The sequence below is a fragment of the Capra hircus genome, chromosome 15 (genome assembly GCF_001704415.2).
Source record: "Capra hircus breed San Clemente chromosome 15, ASM170441v1, whole genome shotgun sequence".
NCBI lineage: Eukaryota > Metazoa > Chordata > Mammalia > Artiodactyla > Bovidae > Capra > Capra hircus.
In genome coordinates this window covers 26,874,707-26,894,455 of record NC_030822.1, presented here as the reverse complement: position 1 = coordinate 26,894,455, position 19,749 = coordinate 26,874,707, and the positions used below count along the sequence as shown (strand labels likewise).

Genomic DNA, 19,749 nt, shown 5'->3' with positions numbered 1-19,749 from the left:
CTATTAGAATTAAGAAAAATTGATGGGCTACATTAATTTTAGGGTACAAGATAAATATGCAAAAATATGTACTTTTTTCTATTCTGACAATAAACACATAAAAATGAAAATAGGAAAAATATTCCATTTATAATCTTGACAAAAAATCCAAAATAGGTTAGGAATAGATTTAACAAGAAAAACGTAGGGCCTATATGAAGAAAGCTATACAGTCTTGTGGAAGGACTGAACATGAGAACTGAATATATATGGGAAGAAGTACCAATACTCCTGGATGGGAAGACTTAATATCATAGAAATGCCAAAACTCCCCAGGTCAGTTCCAAATAGAGTGAAATGTTTATATGGAAGAGTAAATACCTGGAAATAGCCAAAAAGTTATGGAAAATAATAACAGTGCAAAAGAACTTGCATTATTTTGTATCAGAACAAACAACAAACTTCTCTATTATAGGAATAGAGAAGTAGATCAATGAAATATACAGAACAGGAAATACAGAAATAGATACCAAATATATATCAGAATTTAGCATTTGACAGAGTGAGCTTTTGATTATTTAATACATGATGCTCTCACAATTACAGTACATTCAATTCAGTTCAATCACTCAGTCACGTCCAACTCTTCAAGACCCCATGGACTGCAGCACGCCAGGCTTCCTTGTTCATCACCAACTCCCAGAGCTTACTCAAACTCATGACCATCAAGTTGGTGATTCCATCCAACCATCTCATCCTCTGTCGTTCCCTTCTTCTCCTGCCTTCAACCTTTCCCAGCATCAGGGTCTTTTCCAATGAGTCAGTTTTTTGCATCAGGTGGTCAAAGTATGGGAGCTTCAGCTTCAGCTTCAGCATCAGTCCTTCCAATGAATATTCAAGACTCATTTCCTTCAGGAAAGGAAATAGTACATCCAGAAGCAAGTAATTTTTCCATCTTCATAATAATTTCAGATTATTTAAAGATTTAAATGTAAAAAAGGAAAAAAAAAAACATTTAGCCTATATGAACAATCTGAGTGAAATACTCAAATTGAGAAGCTATGAAAGAAAAATGAGGCTCCAAAAAGCAATTTAGAACAAAGATACATAAGCAGAGTCAACAGACAGATGAGAGATTTGGAAAATGTATGTTATAAAAATGTTAGATGGAAGTTAAAAACTGCAATGCATAGTGAGGTTTAACAAGCTGATAAGGAACCAATAACTCAACAGAAGTGAACATAGGACAAAAACAGGCAATTCATGGAAGAATAGATCCAAACAAGCAACAAACAAATGAAAAACCGCTCAGATTCAGTAGCAGGGAAATGCAATGTAAAGTAACAATGAGTGACTACTTTATATCTGTAGCTATTACCCGCATTTCTGGCAGGAAGCATAGGAAAAGATTATCTCACAAGTTGATTGTGGAAACATGAAACATCATTGTTTTTTTGAAAAGTAGCTTTATTAAAATTATGTATCATATATATGGGCTTCCCAGGTTGCGCTGCTGGTAAAGAACCCACCTACCAATGCAGGAGACGTTTATTATTTCCTCTTTATTTGTGTGTGTGTGTCTGTGTCTGTGTGTGTGTGTGCACGTGAGCATGTGTTTATTGCCTATTCCCACCCATCCCCCCAAAAAACAGCACCACCAGGGGAGGGAGCTTGTATGCACAGCATAGTATGTCAATGGAATTAAACAATTTCCTACTCACTTATTCTTTTTTATTGACTCACTCTTTTATTCATTCCTTTATTCATTTATTCCCTTATTCATTCCAGAAACACGTTCTATTGGCCAATGACTTTTCCCCTGATCTGAATCTTCCACTTTCTAGGATGACTTTGGGGAGAAAGGGAGGCTGGGAGTGGAGACAGGACTGCAGAATTCCGGGAATGCAGCTACAAATTGGGAGAGCTGGGTGAATGTAAAGCTCTCTAGGGAAGGAGGAAAGATTTCAAAAAGCATGAGGTGCTGGAGGATCAGAGAAGAGGACAAAGTTGGGAGTGGTAGGGTGGAAGCCGGGTGGATGGAGACTTCTCTCTGCCCCCACCACCCTCAGGCCCTCATCTTCCCGCTGCCCAGCATCTGGTCTGCCAGGCAGAGGCTCTCCCCATCTCTGCATGTTGAAATCCTCCCCTTCCTCGCAGGGCCAGACCAGATGTCCTCGAAGTCTTCCTTGACTCCTCCAGCTGGAAGGGCCGCTCCCTGCTGCAAACAAACTTCCAAAGTCTGGACCTCCCTCGTGGTGCTGACCACTTCCTGCTTGTGCTATGGTGCGGCCCCTCCCTCTGCCCAATAGGCAGAGGCTCTGCCTGCCTGTTCCCAGGGATCTCAAGGGGCCCAGGGCCCAGCACCAAGCAGATGCTCGAGCCTAATGTGTGAGCAGCATTGTGTGTTCAGAGGGCAGTGATAATGACCCCATTTTACAGATGGGGAAATGGAGGCACAGAGGCAGGGCATGATTTGCTTCCGAAGCAAAGCTGCAGCACAGCCTAGGCTCAGCTTGCATATCTGGTCCCAGCGGCAGGGCTCTTTCCAGGGCAGCTTGATGGGAGGTGGGGGTAGGGTGTGGTGGGGTGGGAGCTGGGTCCTGAGAACCAGCAGGCCAGAGAGATTTGGAGTTCGAATGGCCAAGTTCAGGGAAAGCACAACTGGGGAGGAGCCAAGGTATTTATTATGCTTGGTCTCCAGCTCCAAACAGAGCTGATGGATGGAGCTGCTCCAGTTCCTATAAACAGCTTGGGCCTCCCTCCCCTTCATGTTCTCAGCACCACAGCCCCAGCTGATCCCAGGGAGATGAGGGTGGAGGGGAGATGACTGAGGGAGGGGAAGGAGAAGAGGAGAGTGGGGGGCAAATGGGGGATGGAGAAGAGAAGCCAGGGTCCTAGAGGCAAGAGGAACCGAGGGGAACGAGGATGGTGAAAGAAGATTCCTCTTCCCCAAAGCAGTCCCACTGGGTCTCCGGGGTCTGTCTGAGAAGCCGGTCACCCATTCCTGGTTTGATCTTAATCCCCACAAGACTTTAGGTCCTAGAGGGCAGGGCCATCCATTCAGGAAGCCTTTTCTTTGAACTTGCCTCTTTGCTGGCTCACGGGCCCCGGGGACACAGGAGAGACTCTGGGTAGGACCTCCCTCCAGGAGCTCCTGGTCTAGTGGCAGGTCAGGCCGACACCCTGATGTTGCGGCCCAAGGGCAGCCAGAGCTGTCAGTGGCTGGAGGAGGGAAATCAGGATGATCTTCTCAGAGGAGGTGATACTGGCAAGGGCTGAAAAGGAGGGGTTTGGCAAAGGGGTCAGGATGGGTGAGACATTTTGAGTAGAGGAGGTGGGAGAGAGCTGGGAGCTGAGAGGGTCAGGAGGCAGTGCCGCCTAATGGTTAAGACCACTGGCTCCAGAGAGAAGCAGGGTGAACCTGGGTTCAGTCTCAGCTCTGGCACTTGATAGCTGTGGGATCTTGAGTCTCGGTGTCTCTAAAGTGAGGATGACAATTACAGAAACGGTTTTAAAGTGTGTTAGAATGATCTTCGGCCATGTATGTCAAGTGTTCAGTGCAGGCCCCAACCTGGAGGTGCTAATTAAGGGTCAGCTTGGAATAAGAGGTGGGAGGCAGCCAGAGAGAGATGGAGCTGGAGGGCTGCAGGACCTGTGAGCTACTAAACAGCAAGGGTGCAGAGAGCAGACAGTGGATCTTGGATTCCAGGGAAGGGGATTGAGCCAGCATAGGGAACCAACAGGGTGCAGCAGCTGGTGGGCCAGGGCTGCTAGCCTCCCGCCCGCCCACCTGGCCTGCAAGCCTAGCTCCTGCTGGGCCCTGGCCCTGGTGGAGTGCCGCAACAGCTCACTGGATCAAGTGAGCCTGGTGACCTGGCACTGCAGTCTGTCTGTGACAGGGCCTGTGCACTGGCCTGGTCTCTCTCTCTGGAACTTGCCGGATGCTCTGATGACCTAGTTGGCAGCTGTGTCCATGTTCAGCTGAAAACAGGAATTTCTGCCTTGCTGGGGGTCTTGGCCAGGTGAGCACACGCCTCTGTTTGCCAGGAAAAGAGGTTAGGGGCCTGGAGGCTCCCGCAGAGCCCTGGACTGAGCTCAGTCCGTGCTACTGTCCTCCCGTGGGCCATCAAGGAGCATCTCCTGTGTGCCAGGGCATTGAGTCACATAAATGCTCCTCCCCCCCAGCCCCATCCATGAAATAGGCATTTCAATTTTTCCTTTGGAGAGTAGGAGCTGGGAGCAGAAACCTCAGAGAGGTGAGAGGCCACAGGCCAGAGAAGAAGCTGGGCTGGAGAAATCTCCAGGGTACTTGGGGGATGGGGGAGGCAGAGCCAGAGCCTGTGGAAGAGAAGGTGGAGAAGAGAAGGTGGGCACCTGCAGAGAGGGTGGTGTCTCGCTGTCAGGCAGCTGAGAAGGGGTGATGGGACCACATGAAGATAAGCACAGGGGGCTGCAAAGTGGGAGAGGCCGGGGGCCCACTCTCTGCCCTCTAGACTTGGCCTCAGTGCCCCTCATCGGACTCCCACCCCCACCCCAGGTGAGGTGGCTCTTGTTGCTTCCCCTAGTCCCCACAGCCCACACTCTCACCCTCCAACTCCCTTCTAGGAACCATGAATGCTCTTCTTCTGACCCCTCTTGATTCTTCCAAGTTCAACCTTGAGCAGCCTGGCTGCTCACTCTCAATCCTCCAGCCCCTGGGAGGTCTTTAACTCTCTAGCTGGGGAGGCCTTTGGGGGTCAGGGTAGCAGGGCTGGATGCTCAGGAAGGCCTGGGGCTGGAGACAGAGATGTGGGCCTCATCAGAGCGATGGGGCAGCCACATCAGTGAGGATGATGATGTTTCTGGGAGAAGAGTCCTGCTGATTGCCATTCTGATGGCCTGAGGTAGATGAGCACACAGCGAAGCCCCAAAAGGAGGGGCATCTAGGGTCCTAGATGTCAAGGGAGTGTCCCAAGGGGAGGGTGCGGGTGATAGGGGGATAGAGGCGGGCCCCACAGTGGAGGGGTCAGGGAGGCGTGGTCTGAAAAGTACAACCTTGGTGACCTCAGCCCTGGGTTGGGGAGATTGTTGGGGACAGCTGGAAGCGGTCTGGAATAGATTAGGATGGAGGGGAGGGGGAGGAAGCTACTTTACTGAGAAGTTTATCCATGATGTCGGGAAAGGAAGGGGGAAAGTGGTTTAAGGGTCTTTGTACTGTTTTTAAGATGGGCAAGACTTGAGCACAGCTGAAATCTGTGAGGAAGACAGAAGCAGAGAGGAGAGGCTGAAGGGAGAGCAAAGTGAGAAAATAAATGAGTGAGAGAGGACAGGACATGCCCAGTGCTGCCTCTGAACAGGGTGGGGAGCGGGAATAGAGAAAGTAGAGAGAGAAAGGCACTAACAGGTTCCTGCTGGAAGTCACCGTTTTCTTCGCAGGTGGGGAACGGGGTTTGCCGAGTGTGAGGAGACAGAGGTGGGCATGATGCAGGGGGCACGATGGTGGCTGAGGCACCAAGGGTCAAGATGGTGAGACCCAGGGCCTCAGTCTCCCACCCAGTGGTCCCCAGCCTGTCTCCCCAGGGGTCTGCCATGAGGCTTCAAAGGCTGGAAGGGAAGTAGAGGAGGGTAGGGTTCAAGTGGATGCAAAGATTCCCAGCAGCAAGGAGGAGGCCGGCAGGCTGCACCATTTCTCCAAAATTATTTTTTAATACATTCATGTGGGTTACACAAAGAGTGGGTCCTGAGGCCTGGGTTGTGGCCTGGCTCCCGGGAGGTGAAAGCAGCATCCTGTAGTGTTTTCAAATATCAGGCATGAAGGGGCCCACGCCATGCCCTCAGGCCTGAGGAAGAGTGTTTGTGTGCAGTGAGCACCTGTGGTCATGATCCCGAACAGGGCTGGACCCACCAGCTGCCCCATTCACCACGAGGGCCCCCGGCTGGGGCCAGGCCACCAGGCCAGCTTCTGGCCCTGCTCTGCCATGGACTCCCTGAGTCTTTGACCCTCTCTCAGCCTGTTTTCTCATCTGTAAAATGGGGTGGACAGAGGGCCAATTTCATCATCTCATACTTTACCGAGCACCATCGTGAGCCTGAGTGCAGGCCAAGCACAGTAAGAAGGTGAAGACAATGACACAGAGTCCTGGGTTCATCCCAGGGCTTCCTTTGTCCCCAGACAGCCCATGATTCCATGGGTTATATCTGCATGGGATTTTTCTATGCGTTTTTCTAGGGGGAAAAATTCCCTGCATGACGAGGACCAGAAAGGGAGGTTGGAGCCAGCATCGTCTTGTGATGTGACAGCTGAGAGAGAGAAGGAAACTGCCCAGGTCCAACCCCCAAGCCCCCCAACCCTGACTCCCTCAGTGAGGTCTGAATCCAGCTCTTTTCACAGGCTCTGTCCTGACTTGAGCAGCTCTGAGCAAGCCTCATTCTCTTCCTAAGTCTCAGCTGTTCTACCTATGTACCAGGGAGGCTGGACTCCATGGTCTCAAATTCCAGGCTATGCTCAACAGAGGAAGGAGGGAGGGAAGGGCTAGATGAGAATAGGAGAGCCCACCCAGTCAGCAAAGGATGGAATAAGAGAAACAGGCACAGAAGGAGGAACGGGCCTGTGGCTGCCCGTCTTCTCTCTGCCCGCCTGGGAGAGAGGAAGGAGAAGGGGTGTGCCCAGATGCTCCCTGGCCCCTTTCCAGCCATGTGGGGCCATTTCCTGTCCATCTTACTGCCTGCAGCCCCTGCAGTGGCCAAGCTCAGGCTCTGGACACAGAAGGATGTGAGCCTGGAGCTCAGTTCTGGCATTTCTTAGCTGGAGATCCCTGGAGGGAGACTTTCAGAGCCTCTAGTTAAATGGGATAATATACCAACCTCAGAGGGTTGTCATAAAGAGGCAAATGCAGGCTTGGGTTTGTCACTGCTGCCAAGTGTGGTGTAAAATAGAACCAGAAACCTAAGGGTCTCACTCCTGGCTCACTGGCCAGGGTGGGGCTGAGCTGGAGCAGCAGGCTTGAGCAGGACCTGGGCAGGGAATGGCGGGTGGGGGGGGGGGGTGCGGCTAGGGCAGTTATCTGGACCATGTGTGCAACCTGAGGGTGCCAGGTAGTAAAGCACCTGTTCAGAGCAGGAAACAGACCAGTCCAGTGCTGGGCCAGAGCCCAGGGAGACTGCCTCTTAACTGACCATGCCAGAGCTGCCGCAGCCTGCCTAACAGCACTGGATCCAAGCCTTACTCAAGTGGCTGCAGCTCTCTTCCGGTCACAAGCTCTTCATGTTCCAGAGAAGCTGAAAGTCATTATCAGAAGATGTGACAAACAGTCTGCTTGGAAATGTCTCAGACAAATCCTCTTGGTCTTGCCCCTTTCGTGCCCTGGCCCGGCCAGGGCAGGACTATCCACAGCCAGCTGGGGCTGCAGAACTTTGGAGCCCTGGCTTTCACACTCCACGTGGTGCCCACACACTCTGCGACCACCTGCCCACTCAGACTGGGCAACGCTGAGGGCAGGGATGTGTCTCATTCCCCAGCGCCCCCAGTGCCCAGGGCAGGGTGTGGCACAAAACAGATGCTTGGCAAAGATCTGTAGATCTGATGGGGTCAGCCTTACACTCTGTCACTCCTGAAACTGCCCAACTTCCGGCTTCCACAGCTGGACCACATGATGTGCGGCCTGAGAAGTGGGTCACCTACTGGTGCAGCAGGACACGGGGAAAGGAGCCCTGGGCTGGAACTGAGAGACCGAGGGGCTTGGACCCTGGCTCACTGTGTGATCGTGGGTCAGTCCCCGCCCTTCTCCGTGCCTCTGGCTCCCTCACTGCCCCAGCAGGGTCTCCCGACAGAGCCCGTGTGTGGCCTCCAAACTCTCTAGGCTTTGTACTGTTGGCTGAACTTCTGCCGGCGCACACAGCAGCAGGTGGCCAGCATGGTGAGCAGGATGGCAGACACCACTGCAAAGGTGAGAATGATGATGAGGTTGACATTCTTGAGACCCCCCTTCTCACAGTCCTCAGGACGCACGTGACTCAGGGACACCTCCTCCTGAGAGCCAAAGCGGCAGATCAGGTCCTGGGTGGCATCCACGTCCACACGGCCCTGGTGCAGCTGGGCCGCCAGCCAGCCATTGCCGCAGCAGCTGAGGGGGTTCCCCTGCAGGTAGAGGCGCCGCAGGCTGTTTTCCAGGCCGCCCATGGCACTGCCCGGAAGGAGGCTGAAGCTGTTGTTCCTCAGGTCCAGCACCTCCAGGGACACAGCCTGTGTCCAGGCAGGCAGGCGGCTCAGGCGGTTCTCGGCCAGATTGAGCCGCTTGAGGCAGCTGAAGCAGGGCAGGTCCACCTGCAGGACGGCCAGCCCATTGCCCTGCAGGGCCAGGACCTCCAAGGAGCCCTCCAGGCCTGCCAAGGCCCCTGGGGCCACATCCAGCCCAGGGTTAGAGGAGAGGTCCAGCTCGGCCAGTGGCGTGTGGAGGAAGGCACCAGCCCGCAGTATCTCCATCTCATTGTCCGCCAGGTTCAGGACACGGAGGGAGGAGATGCCAGAGAAGGCCACACAACCCGAGGGTCCAGGCTCAGCGGGGCCCCCGCAGGGGCTGAGCCGGTTCCCCTGCAGGTTAAGCCTCTGCAGACTGGCCAGGCTGGTGAAGGTGTATGGGGGCAGGTCCCACAGGGCATTGTCCTGTAAGAGCAGCGTCCTCAGGGACCCCAGGGCCCTGGAGCCCAGATCCAGTGTCTCCAGCGCATTGTGGCTGACGTCCAGGAGCATCAGGCAGGGCAGGGAGCCTGGCCGGGCCTCAAAGGTCCGCAAGCAGTTCCGGCTGAGGTTCAGGGAGCGCAGCGAGGTCAGGGGCTCAAGAAAGCCCTCCGGGATGAGCTCAATCTCATTGTAGCTCAAATCCAGATTCAAGAGCTGGGAGAGGGGTTGGGTGCTGGCATTGCGGCTGGGGTTGGAGAGGGGCAAGGATGACCATCCCTCGGAAGGCGCATGGAGGCCCTCGCCTCCACCCCGGGGTGGCTCCGCAGGGAGCCGGATGAGGTTGTTGGACGCGTTCAGGTAAATGAGTCTCGGGAGTGCGCTCAGGTCGGGAAAGTGGAGCAGTTTGTTCTCCCGCAGGTCGAGCCAGGCCAGCTGGTACTCGGCCCGCGGCTCCGGGGCCGTCTGAAAGGCCTCGATACTGTTGCAGCTCAGATCCAGGACGCGCAGCTGCTGGAGGCTGAAATCTGAGATGCAGGTGAGGGAGTTCCTGGACAGGTTGAGGTGCACCAGGCGGGGCAAGGCCTCAAAGGCGCCATCCTCGATGTCCATCAGCACGTTGCTGTGAAGGTCCAGCCGCTCCAGCGCGGGTGTGCCCGAGAAGGTGCGGCGGCCCAGGCGCGTCAGGCTGTTCTCCGCCAGTGAGAGTGTGCGCAGGGCAGGCGCCTCCCCCAGCAGCTGCTCCGCCAGGCCGCTGTACAGGCTGTTCCCCGACAGGTCCAGGGACGTCAGGTGCGGCAGGGGGCCCAGTCCCTCAGTATTCAGCGCCGTGCCCACCGCCAGGCGGTTGTGGGCTAGGTTGAGGTGCTCCAGGTGGGGCAGGGCCTGGAAGACCCCTGGCTGGAGGAAGCTGATCTCGTTGGCGCTCAGGTCCAGGTGACGAAGTGCTGTGTAGAAGCCCAGGGGCAAGGCCAGGATGCTCCGCAGCTGGTTCCCAGATAAGTTGAGGACCTCGATGTCCCGTGAGAGCACTGAGGGGACCTGGAGCAGGCCACGGCCCTGGCACCAGACCTCCTTGTCCACCTGGGGAGGGTGGGAGGGCAGGGAGAGCAGTGAGCATTAGTGCATGCAGTAGGAAGTAGAACCCGACACTCGCCTCTAGGAAGGATGACTTGAGCCCCTACCAGGCTTGGCTAGGCCTCTCTTCTGTCCTCCCAGCATGATTCAGCCTAATCCCCCTAGGTCTGCATGATCCCTACCCCTCCCTGCCACTGTCTTTGGTCTGCAGTACAGCCGGGCTGGCATCAGGGAGGGACTCAAGGAAGCTTTCATGGGTAGACCATACAGACGACAGACAGAAGGAAAAATGTAAAAACAAAAAAATTCTGTACTGATTATTATCCTATTTTACAGGAAACTAAGCCACGTATCATTTAGAATGAGCCAGAGCCAGTGAGGAGCAGGGCCACGCTGGGACCCAGGCCTCCTCGTTCCACATCCCAAGTTCCTTCTATGGACCCAGAGAGTTAAACTTACCCAGCTGATGTTAGATTAGAAACCACTTTGGGAGAAATGTTTCCAAAAAGGAAAAATGCTCTTTCCACTCTAGTCTTCTGTTTTAATTCTGGTCTCGCAATTTCAGATCTCATTCAAACCCTCCCTCCATGGGGGCACAGCTCTGGTTCCAGAGCCTGCCGTCCTTGCTGAAACTCCCTAGATGTGGCCTCTTTCCTGCTGCCCCATCTACCCCACCCCACCCTCACCCCCTCAGTGGCTTCAGTTCTCATGGTCCAATCCAGATGGGCCCCCAGAGATGGGGTTGGGGTAGGGAAAAAGATGACCAGAGTCCCAACCCATATTCTTTGTTGACAAGAGCTGATTTTGCTGTGTGAGCTCCATCTGGTTCTGATCCAGAATGTAACTCATCCTTCCCCAATGCCTACTCAGCATTTTATATTTTATTTCACATTTTCAGACCCATGGTCTCATTGGATTGTCACGGTCATGTCAAACATGATCACCCCTCTTTAAGAAACCCAAACTCACAGAGGGGAAGAGAGGGTCTAGGATCACCCAGCTGGTAAGGAACAGAGCTAGTAGCTTTTGAACTCCAGTCTCTTAACAACCAAAGACCCCACTTTTGTCCTCCACCACATGTGCCTTCAGGGGCCAGAATTCTTTCCATGTGAATGCAGTCTCCCTCTGTCATTTCCGGCACACCAGGAACTCCAGCCTTTCCCAGCAAAGGCTCTGACTTCCATAAGCACCCAGCTCAGGCCCACTCCACCCCAGCCTGTCTCCCCTGACCCCTTCTGACGGGTCTGCCAGCCAAATGCCTGGCAACTGTCAGAAAGTCCACACTGACCATGTTGCCCTTGACTTAAACCCCTTCCAGGCAGAGCCAGGACCCTCAGCAGGGTTCGACGTTTGTGGTCCCTGCAGATCTTCTCCTAACCCACCCTAGCCCAGCCCACACCTGACTACGGCCCACTGCACCCTCCCACACCCACCTCTCAGCCTCCTTCCTGCTGCTCCATGTGCTGGCTGTGCTCTGCCCAACCAGAGCAGGATCGTGAACTCTGTGTGCTGAGCACCAGGGTCTCCTCCACCCAGGAGACCTCCCTAAATGCCGGGCAGGTCGGGGCCTCCTCTGGGCTCTCACAGCCCCTGTGCTTCCCTTTGTTTCTCCCTGTGACTATCTGTGTGTGGACCAGCTAGAAAGTGAGCTCCGGGCAAAGGGTTTGATTGAGTGGATATTTGGACCTGGCCTTTCTGAGCACCAGAAAGTGCTCAGTACATTTTTCAGTAGATGAAAGACATCATCAGCTTAATACAGGTCTGAGGGACTGACTCAGTCACCTTTCTGAATGATAAAAGAAAAGGGATGATCCATTCATTCAGGGTTTCCCAGGTGGCGCTAGTGGTAATCAACCCTCCTGCCAATGCAGGAGATAGGGTTTGATCCCTGGATTGGGAAGATCTCCTGCAGGAGGAAATGGCAACCCATTTCAGTATTCTTGCCTGGGGAATCCCATGAACAGAGGAGGCTGGCAGGTTACAGTCCATGTGGTCGCAAGAGTCGGACACGACTGAAGCAGCTTAGGACACACGATCCATTTATTCAGACTAAATTCAAAGACTATTAGAGTGCAAAGGGTTCAGCCCACCCCCTCCCCAGATGGGGAGACCAAGCCTAAAGATGGCAGTAACCTGAATGAGGTCACAAGTCAGCAGCCGGGCCGACAGGGTAGGAATACAGCCTGGGTGTTCCTTGCCTGGCCCAGCTCTCAGCTTCCTCCCAAGAGCCCAAGGTAGGGGGAGGGATGGGGGGAGGAACAGGCTGTCTTCCATCAGGCATGTGCGACTCTTCCAAGTCCACACGGCACAGTGACCAGCATTACTCAGAGGCCCAGGGACAACCCCTGCCACTGGGTGCCAGTGCAAACTAGAATCCTCATACTCTAGCCACCTTGCCATACCTGCCTAGCTCCTTGCTTCCTCCTCCCTCACAACCTCTCTGCCAGCTGGGGCTACTGGGCATAGACTCCTCATCCGTGTTCTCAGCTCCCTGAACCATCCTGATTAAGGAAGAAACAACAAAATGAACAGACATAACGTGTGTTGTGTGGGGCGGGGAGCGCTTACCCCCTGTATACACCCAGCCCCATTTCACCTCTGGATACTCAAAGGTCCCCTGGGGCACCAGCCCCTGAGAGTTGAGCCAGGACACAAAGCTGGCCCAGTCTAGCACCCAATCCTGCTTTCTGCCCAGTGCCCAGAACCCCTGTCACAGAGGCCCAGAGGGTGCTGCCGCGAGGCAGGACTGCTCAGCTCTCCAGTTCAGTCCAGGAAGGAGCTTGAAGGCCAGGGCAGCTCTCAGGACACCGTCTGTGGGGCACCCACTGCTCCCTGATTGCCGAGCCCCCAGCATGAGTGACATGTGGGGAGGGATCTTGGGAGCATCCACCCTTAGTCTGGTTCCGAGCTTCCCCCTGATGACCCCCTATCCACTCTCTCTGATGTGCCAGGATGCCGTTTCCCAGCTTCTTTTTTTTTAGAAGGGAAGAGGGTTCCACTCAACCCCATCATACTATCTGCACACAGAGGGAAGCAGGGCAGGGAGAATCTCCCGGCAGTGGACAGCATGAACTTGGGAGGGAGGGGTCCGAATCCTGGCTCTGTCACTTCCTGTCTATATGACCTTGGGGGTCCCGTCTCTTCTCTCAGCCTTAGTTTCCTCAGCTGAAAAGAGGAGTTCTGGGCAGGACAAAATGAGAGATAGTCCTTAGTGTAGGCCCCTTGCTAGCGCTTGGCATGTGGCCATTTCCTTTTAGTACTGAAAAGCATCATAGTGCCTTCCGTAGGAGTTCAGAAAGTCCTTTCCTGCCTGTTATCTCCTCTGCCCCAAATCCTAAGTTCACCCAGTTCCCTTCCGCCTGTTGGGTGGCCCAGGCCCTTCCTCCCTCTGAGCCTTCTGCCCCAGGTAGGATGTGGGGCTGCATGTGGCGATGTCAGTCCTTCTCTGCCCCTTACTCTGGATTCCGGGAACCCTGGAAGGGCTCCAAGGAGCACGAGTGAGGTGGTGCCGGCAGACACTGCAGACCCCAGGGAAGTGCTGCTGGCCCTGGCTGCTAGCACAGGCACCTCCCGAAGCAGCTGCCCACCCTGTGTCTCTAGGGCTTCTCCAGTGGCTCAGCAGTAAAGAATCTGCCTGCAATGCAGGAGACGCAAGTTCAGTCCCTTGGTTGGGAAGATCCCCTGGAGAAAGGAAGCGGCAGCCCACTCCTTTGCCTGGAAAAATCCCAATCCATGGGGTCACAAAAGAGTCAGACACGACTGGGTGACTAAAACAACACAGACTCTGTGTCACGAGCTTCCAGTCCCAGGTCCAAATGAGGCTACTGGAGGCCCTGTCCCTTCCCCAGCCCAAGCTCTGGCCTTGACCTCAGTGACTGTCCAGCCTTCCAGTTAGGCTAGATAACCTCTTTTCTCTGTATCCCACAGGGTCACAGTAACCTCAGAGCTAGTTTCCCTGACTCCAGGAAAATGGGACAAAATGAATCAAACCTTGTCACTGCCCTTGAGGACCTCTTGGTCTGGTAGCTGAGTCAGGCGTGGACCCATTTACCAACTACCCCATGTGCTCAGTGTTGAGAAGGAGGGAGGCTTAGGACTGTGGGAGCCCAGAAAATAGATGGCCTGGGAGGGGTCAGGGAAAGCTTCTTGGAGAAGGCGGCATTTGATCTGGGCAGTAATAAGTGAGAGGCATCACACAGGAATACGGCAGTTGGGCTCAAGCTAAGGAGCCCAGTTAGGAAGGGGATTTGCCCAGGACAGAAGAGCTTTTCCCAGCTGCCCACCCCAGGTTCCCCACACATATACATATTCTTCAGAGCTTCACATGTGGCACCAGTTGTAAAGAACCTGGCTGCTAGTGCAGAAGATGTAAGAGATGTGGGTTCGATCCCTGGGTTGGGAAGATCTCCAGGAGGAGGGCATGGCAACCCACTCTAGCATTCTTGCCTGGAGAATCCCCATGGACAGAGGAGCCTGGTGGGCTACAGTCCATGGGGTCACAAAAAGTCGGACACGACTGAAGTAACTTAGCACACACACACACATATTCTTCAGCAGCCGACTGGACCCACTGCCCTGTGGGGGCGGCTTGAGGAAATAGAGTCCCTAATGGCCAGAAGTGAATGACCTCGGACAAGTTGGCTAGCTTCTCCAAGCGGGTTTCCAATTCTCTGAAACTGGAATGATTATACTTACCTGGCAGGAATAATAGTAAACAGGGCATTTGGACATTCTAGTAGGTGCTCATTAAATGTGAGCTTTAATGCCATTAAGTGGATCCCCTTTCCTCTTCTGAGCCCTCTAGCCTCTGGCTTCTGGGGCAGTAGGACCCCCGGGGGCAGGGGATATGAGGAGCTCTCCCTTACGAGGCAGAGCGTCTTACCTTCCTACAGGGCACCTTGTCTCGGTGTTGGGAGGTAGCCAGGCCCAGGGTCAGCACGGCCAGAAGCAGCAGAATCTGGTGGCTCATGGCTCTGCACAGGGTAGGAGGAAAGGGGGAGATGGTAAGACCGTCTCCTTACCATCGCGGGATGGGTGGCTCCTTCCCACCGCGGGCTCCCACCGCCCCCTTCTGTCTGCAGCTGCTCTCAGGGAACCCCAGACCACAGCGGGAGCTGGACTGAAGGTGCTCTGAATGGGGCCCCTTGTGAAGGTGGTGGGAAACAGCGCTGCAGCCCATCACAAAGGGCCTTCGGTGCCAGATGGAGGGAGGGGCTAAGCCATTACCTTGGACAGGAGTTTTTAAGCAGTGGGTGACAAGGTCAGATTTGGGTTTCAAAAGGCCCCATCAGGCAGAAACAGCATGGAGGAGGCGAGCAGGAGGCAGACAGGCCTGAAGGCTGCCCTGGGCCAAGCTCAGGGCTGGGCCTCTGACTCCAGGTCCACACAGGCCACAAGCAGGCCCCCCATCTGAGCTCAAGTTCCAAACGGAATTCCTCAATCCCCCCACCCGCAGAACTTTATTTTGCCCTTTCTCTTTTGATTTTCTGATCCCCGAGTCCCTGCCATTGTTTGAAGGCTGAGCCTGGAGCCTTGACAGGAAGCCCCGCCAGGAGGCCTGCCCTGCCCCCAGCACTGTGGCCCGTGGACTTCCCCAGGAACAGGCTGCCAGGCCCTTAACTTTCACTGAAGCCACCGCCTGCACAGTGGGATACCCAGGCCTGCTGGGCCAGCCCTTCTCTCTATGAGCAGCCTGGTTGAGGTTGAGGGGCACCACAAAGCCCCCAGATGGGTAGCATCCCAGTGCTGCTAGGGGCTCATTCACTGAGAATCTGGGTCAAGTGCTAGTAACACACAGCTCAGTCCGTCAATTTCATTCATTCATTCACCCACATCTTTACTGAATGCCTGTTCATGTCTGGCTCTGTACTGGGAACTGGGGACACAGATAAAGGCCCAGAAGTGACCATAATATAAATACATACAAAACATTAACAAGGAGAGACATATAATGCTCTCCAAGAGCACTGACTCAGAGTCACCCACACCAGACTGCTTCCTCTGTCTCCTCCACTTACCTGCTATGTGACTTTGTACAAGTCACTTCACCTCTCTGAGCCTCAGTTTCCTCTTCTGAGGCTAATGCCAACCTTGCCAAGTTTTGTTAAAGATCAAATGAGACGTATTCTATGGAAGTGTCACACACAGAGCTCTCATGCGCTAGGCACTCTTTTCGACACTTTACAGCTATGAACTCATTTACTCTCCCCAATAATTCAATGACTTGGTTTTATGATCACCATTCCCACTGTGCAGACAGGAAAATGGAGGCTCCGAGAAATTAAGCAACATGCCCAAGGTCACACAAATAACAAATGACAGACGCAGGAAGTTGGGTTTCTGGATCTGTGCCCTTAACCTCTACGCTATAAGGTCTCCTGCAGGTGCTCAATAAGTAAGTGCTGAATTGTGAATCTGAGGGATGCTTTAGAAGATGCATGTATAGAACATTTATGGGCTGAGTCTTTACTGTTAGAACCCATAAACATCCTTGCTATGATTTGTAAATGAAGATGGGTGCTCTGAGGTCCTTCCTTGTTCAGATAGGCAAAGAATGCAGTGGTGTCTTTTAAGCCCTGTTCCCCGGGTTCCCCCGGGGCCATGGGCCCCCTGCCCCACAGCTGTTCTTCCTCTCACCTGCGTTACAGGTTGGGCTCTTACAGGAAATTCTGTTCTGCTGTTTAAAAAGCAGAACATCACCACCCTTTTGAAACCCAGTATACTCAGAATTGAGTGGAAACCCCTCAGCAGGGCCTTCGAGGGCCTTGAGGAGTGTACCTGCCTCACCAGCTCCTCCCTCCAGCTTCATTTCTCACTGTCCCTTCTCCTATTCTGTGTTCTGGAAGCCTCAAATTCCCTTCAGTTCTCTAAGCATTTTTCACTGCCCCTAACCTTCACTTCCTCCCCTCTATTGTGCTGAATACGTCCTCATTCTTTGGGTCTCAGCCTAGATGTTACCTCCTCCAAGAAGCCTTCTCTGGTTCTCCGAGTCTGGGCTATATATTGGCGCCAAGCATCCCATCAGCCCCTGGTTCCCTTCCCTTCACCCCTCCCCCATCACCACGGGGCACGTCCCCAGGGCAGAGGGGCCTTACTCTCCACTGGGCCCCATCTCACACTGCACAGGTCCAGGAAGGCAGTGAGAATCGGCACGCGGCACCTCGGTGACGTGGTGACACCGGAGAAAGCAGTTTCTTTCCTGGACCCTCCCTGCCACACTCCCTCCCCTCATCAGCAGGTTCTGTCTGCTCTTCCTAAAAAACCAGATTCTGGATCTGCCCATCACCCCACAGACTGAGGCACCACCATGACCCCAGCAACACCCTGTTTTCACCCTGATCTCTTCCAGTCTGCCCTAAGCATAGTAGCCTGAGTGATGTCTTTAAATCATGTATCAGACCATGAATCTCACTGCTTGAAAGCCTCCCATAAAACCAGATGTAAACAACCTCCTCTCTAACTCCATCTACCATTTGCCCTCCCTTCAGCGAGTCCTAGCTTTCTCTCCATTCCTCAAGCAAGTGCCCTCCTGCCTCAGGGCCTTTGCCCTGCTGGCTCCCTCCACCTCCCCAGATCTGCATATGTTTTACTGTTTTCCTCGTTTTGGTTGTTTCCTAATAGCTTATTTCTTATTCTGAGAACAGGGGTCTAATAAGCAGTGCTCACTAAAGATCTATTGAATAAACAGAAAAGTGAGGGGTAGCAGTCCACTGCAAAGGGCCGAGTGGTGAGTAAGGATAAGGTAGGTAAGGATAAGGTAAGGATAAGGGAGGACGTGGGTTAGTTCTGAACCTTCTAAAGGGGCTCTTGTTTCCTGTTCCCCTGCCAAATCCCATCTTATCTCCCAGGTGGGCAGCTGAACATCCAGGGGGGCCCTTCCCTGCAGCATGTGGAACTCTGCCCTGCCATCCAAAGGAGAGGGGCCCCTTGATGGTGGGCACCCTTCAGCAGTACCCAGACAGTGTGTAGAATTTGAGGGCTACTTGCTCTCAAAAGGGAGGACTGGGATCACTGAGACCCAGGCTCCCATCCTGACTCTACTGCTCACCAGCCCTGTGCCCTGGGGGATGTCCCTTCACCTTTCAGGGTCTCCATGTCCCATCTGTAAAGCAAGTAGCCTGGTTCCTGTTTTGCCACTGTTTGCCCTCAGTGGTTGTGATGATCAAGCAGAGATGGCTGTGAAGGTATCCTGGACACATACTGTCTTTCCCAGAGGGAACAAACTTGCAGGGTTGAGCAGCCCAGGTGAGGTGAGGAGTGCTCAAGAGGAAGGCCTCTGGCCAGACAAGAGGCCCAGGGAAGAGGAGGCAAGAAACATCTTAGGACTCTGGGAGAAGTGCCAATAAAATGTGTAGGTGTGTGTGAAAGTGTGTGTGTGAGAGAGAGAGGGATAGAGAGAAATGAGGTGGAGGGGCACTACAAACATTAAGCCCATCTCTAGTGTTTAAGGATGTTAGATACTCTTCTTAGCACTTGACACGTATCATTTCATTTAATTCTCACAACAGCCCAGTGAAGCAGTTACTATAATTTCCATTTTACATATGAGAACACTGAGACTCAGAAAGGTGAAGTGACTTACCCCAGAGTTACCCAGCTCATAAATGTTTTGGGATTTAGCCCAGATCTGTGTGTTGTGTTTTTTCCAGCAGGTGCTGAGCTGCCTGCCTCCTAGAGAATTTGCCCACGAGGAAAATTAGGCTCAGGGAGATGACTTACCCAAGGTCACATAGGCAGTTAATGGCAGAGTCAGGATCAGAATCCAGTCTGTCTGCCTCCTAAAGCAAGTGTTTCCACAACACCAGGCCAAGATCTCCTTTCTAACTCACTCCACACATCCCCCAACCCCCAACCCACACAGCAGCAGACAGGCTCACAGTGCCGGGCTTCGGGCTGCTCCTGGGTGCTCCTCTCCCTCCTCTCAGCCTGGATCACGGGCAGAGTCGGGTCCTGGGAGAGCTGCTGTGGATGTTCCCAGCCAGCAGTGAATCACTAAGGGCAAGCCCCGTTCTGGAGACATGTGCAGCCCACGGGGGAATTAGACCTTAACCCAAAGGAATGTGTCTGTGATGGCGGAATTTCAGGCAGCTGAGAGTGGGGGTGGGGGTCCCTCACGTCCTACCACCCATGAAGAGGGCTGGCTGCGGAAACCCTAGGAGAGAGGTGGGTGCCTCACCCTCTGCACACCTAGAGATGGGCAGGCTATCTGGTGCGGTGGGATGGGAAGACCCACATACCCGCCCCCAGCCCCCTCCCCCCGCCCCCGCCAGGGTTAGAGGGCAAAAGGAGACCAGAGACAAATCCTGAACTGCCCTTGACTAGCTGTGTGTTCCTGGGCAAGTGCTGGCCTTTCTGCGGTTGTTTTCCCATCTGTCAAATGGGAACGCCGGCCTCGCCCTGCCCTTCGCGGGAAAGATCCGCTGAGCTAGGAGCCTGGAGCCGAGGCAGGGTCAACCCTGGCCCCACGCACAAAGTATTGGTAGTGGGGCGGGGGGGCGATTGTTGAGGATCAGTGTCTCGATGAACCAGCCCCAGCCCAGCTCCGCGTCGGGTGCTCGAGAGGGGCTCGGGACCGCCAGTTCCCCGAGGGGCCGGCCAGCCTCGCCCGCTGGGCGGCTCCTACCTGGCTCAGCGCGGCCGCCGCTCCTCTCCCGGGCAGCCCCGGCACATTTTGCGCAAACCTCCCTCCCCGTCCCACCCCGCGCCAGACCCCGGGGTCACGGCCCGAGGAGGCGCACTGCCGCTCCACCGCCCCACGGGAGCCCGATCCACGAGAGGGCGACCGGGGCTCCAATTTAAATACCTCTCCCGCCGACCCGCCCCACCACGCCCCCCCTCGGCCCGGCCGCGGGGTCCTAGCGCCTGGCCGGCGCGCCCCCGCGTGACTCGGTTTATCCGGAACCCGCGAGGGGAGGAAGCATTTTCTCGCGGCCGAAACTGCGAAGCTGGGGAGGGGCGGGTCGAAGAGGACAGGATGAAAGGACGGGGAAGGAGAGGGGTCCCTAAGGAAGCGCTGTGCCACCGAGGCCGCCGCTGCA

At 54.4% G+C, this 19,749-nt stretch overlaps 1 protein-coding gene across 5 annotated transcripts; it reads right to left on the bottom strand.

The window, feature by feature from the left end:
• LRRC32 (leucine rich repeat containing 32) lies at window positions 5,651-19,498 on the bottom strand. 5 transcript variants are annotated; one of them, XM_018059317.1, is made up of 4 exons: window positions 19,335-19,498; window positions 15,730-18,755; window positions 14,595-14,685; window positions 5,651-9,718 (listed from the first exon to the last, which is right to left on the bottom strand). In XM_018059317.1, the coding sequence occupies exons 3-4, from the start codon at window positions 14,679-14,681 to the stop codon at window positions 7,814-7,816; spliced, it is 1,992 nt and encodes a 663-aa protein (XP_017914806.1). In that variant the 5' UTR covers window positions 14,682-14,685; window positions 15,730-18,755; window positions 19,335-19,498; the 3' UTR covers window positions 5,651-7,813. The 5 variants fall into 5 exon arrangements, with proteins under 5 accessions (XP_017914806.1, XP_017914807.1, XP_017914803.1 ...); XM_018059318.1 differs by having other exon boundaries at window positions 15,730-18,673; XM_018059314.1 differs by lacking the exon at window positions 15,730-18,755.

Excerpts from the sequence above, each read along its gene's own strand:
- LRRC32 (XM_018059317.1), bottom strand. The coding sequence starts at position 14,681 with ATGAGCCACCAGATTCTGCTGCTTCTGGCCGTGCTGACCCTGGGCCTG. Across the intron at positions 9,719-14,594 it reads ACAAGGTGCCCTGTAGGAAG|GTGGACAAGGAGGTCTGGTG; the intron begins GTAAGACGCTCT and ends CACCCTCCCCAG.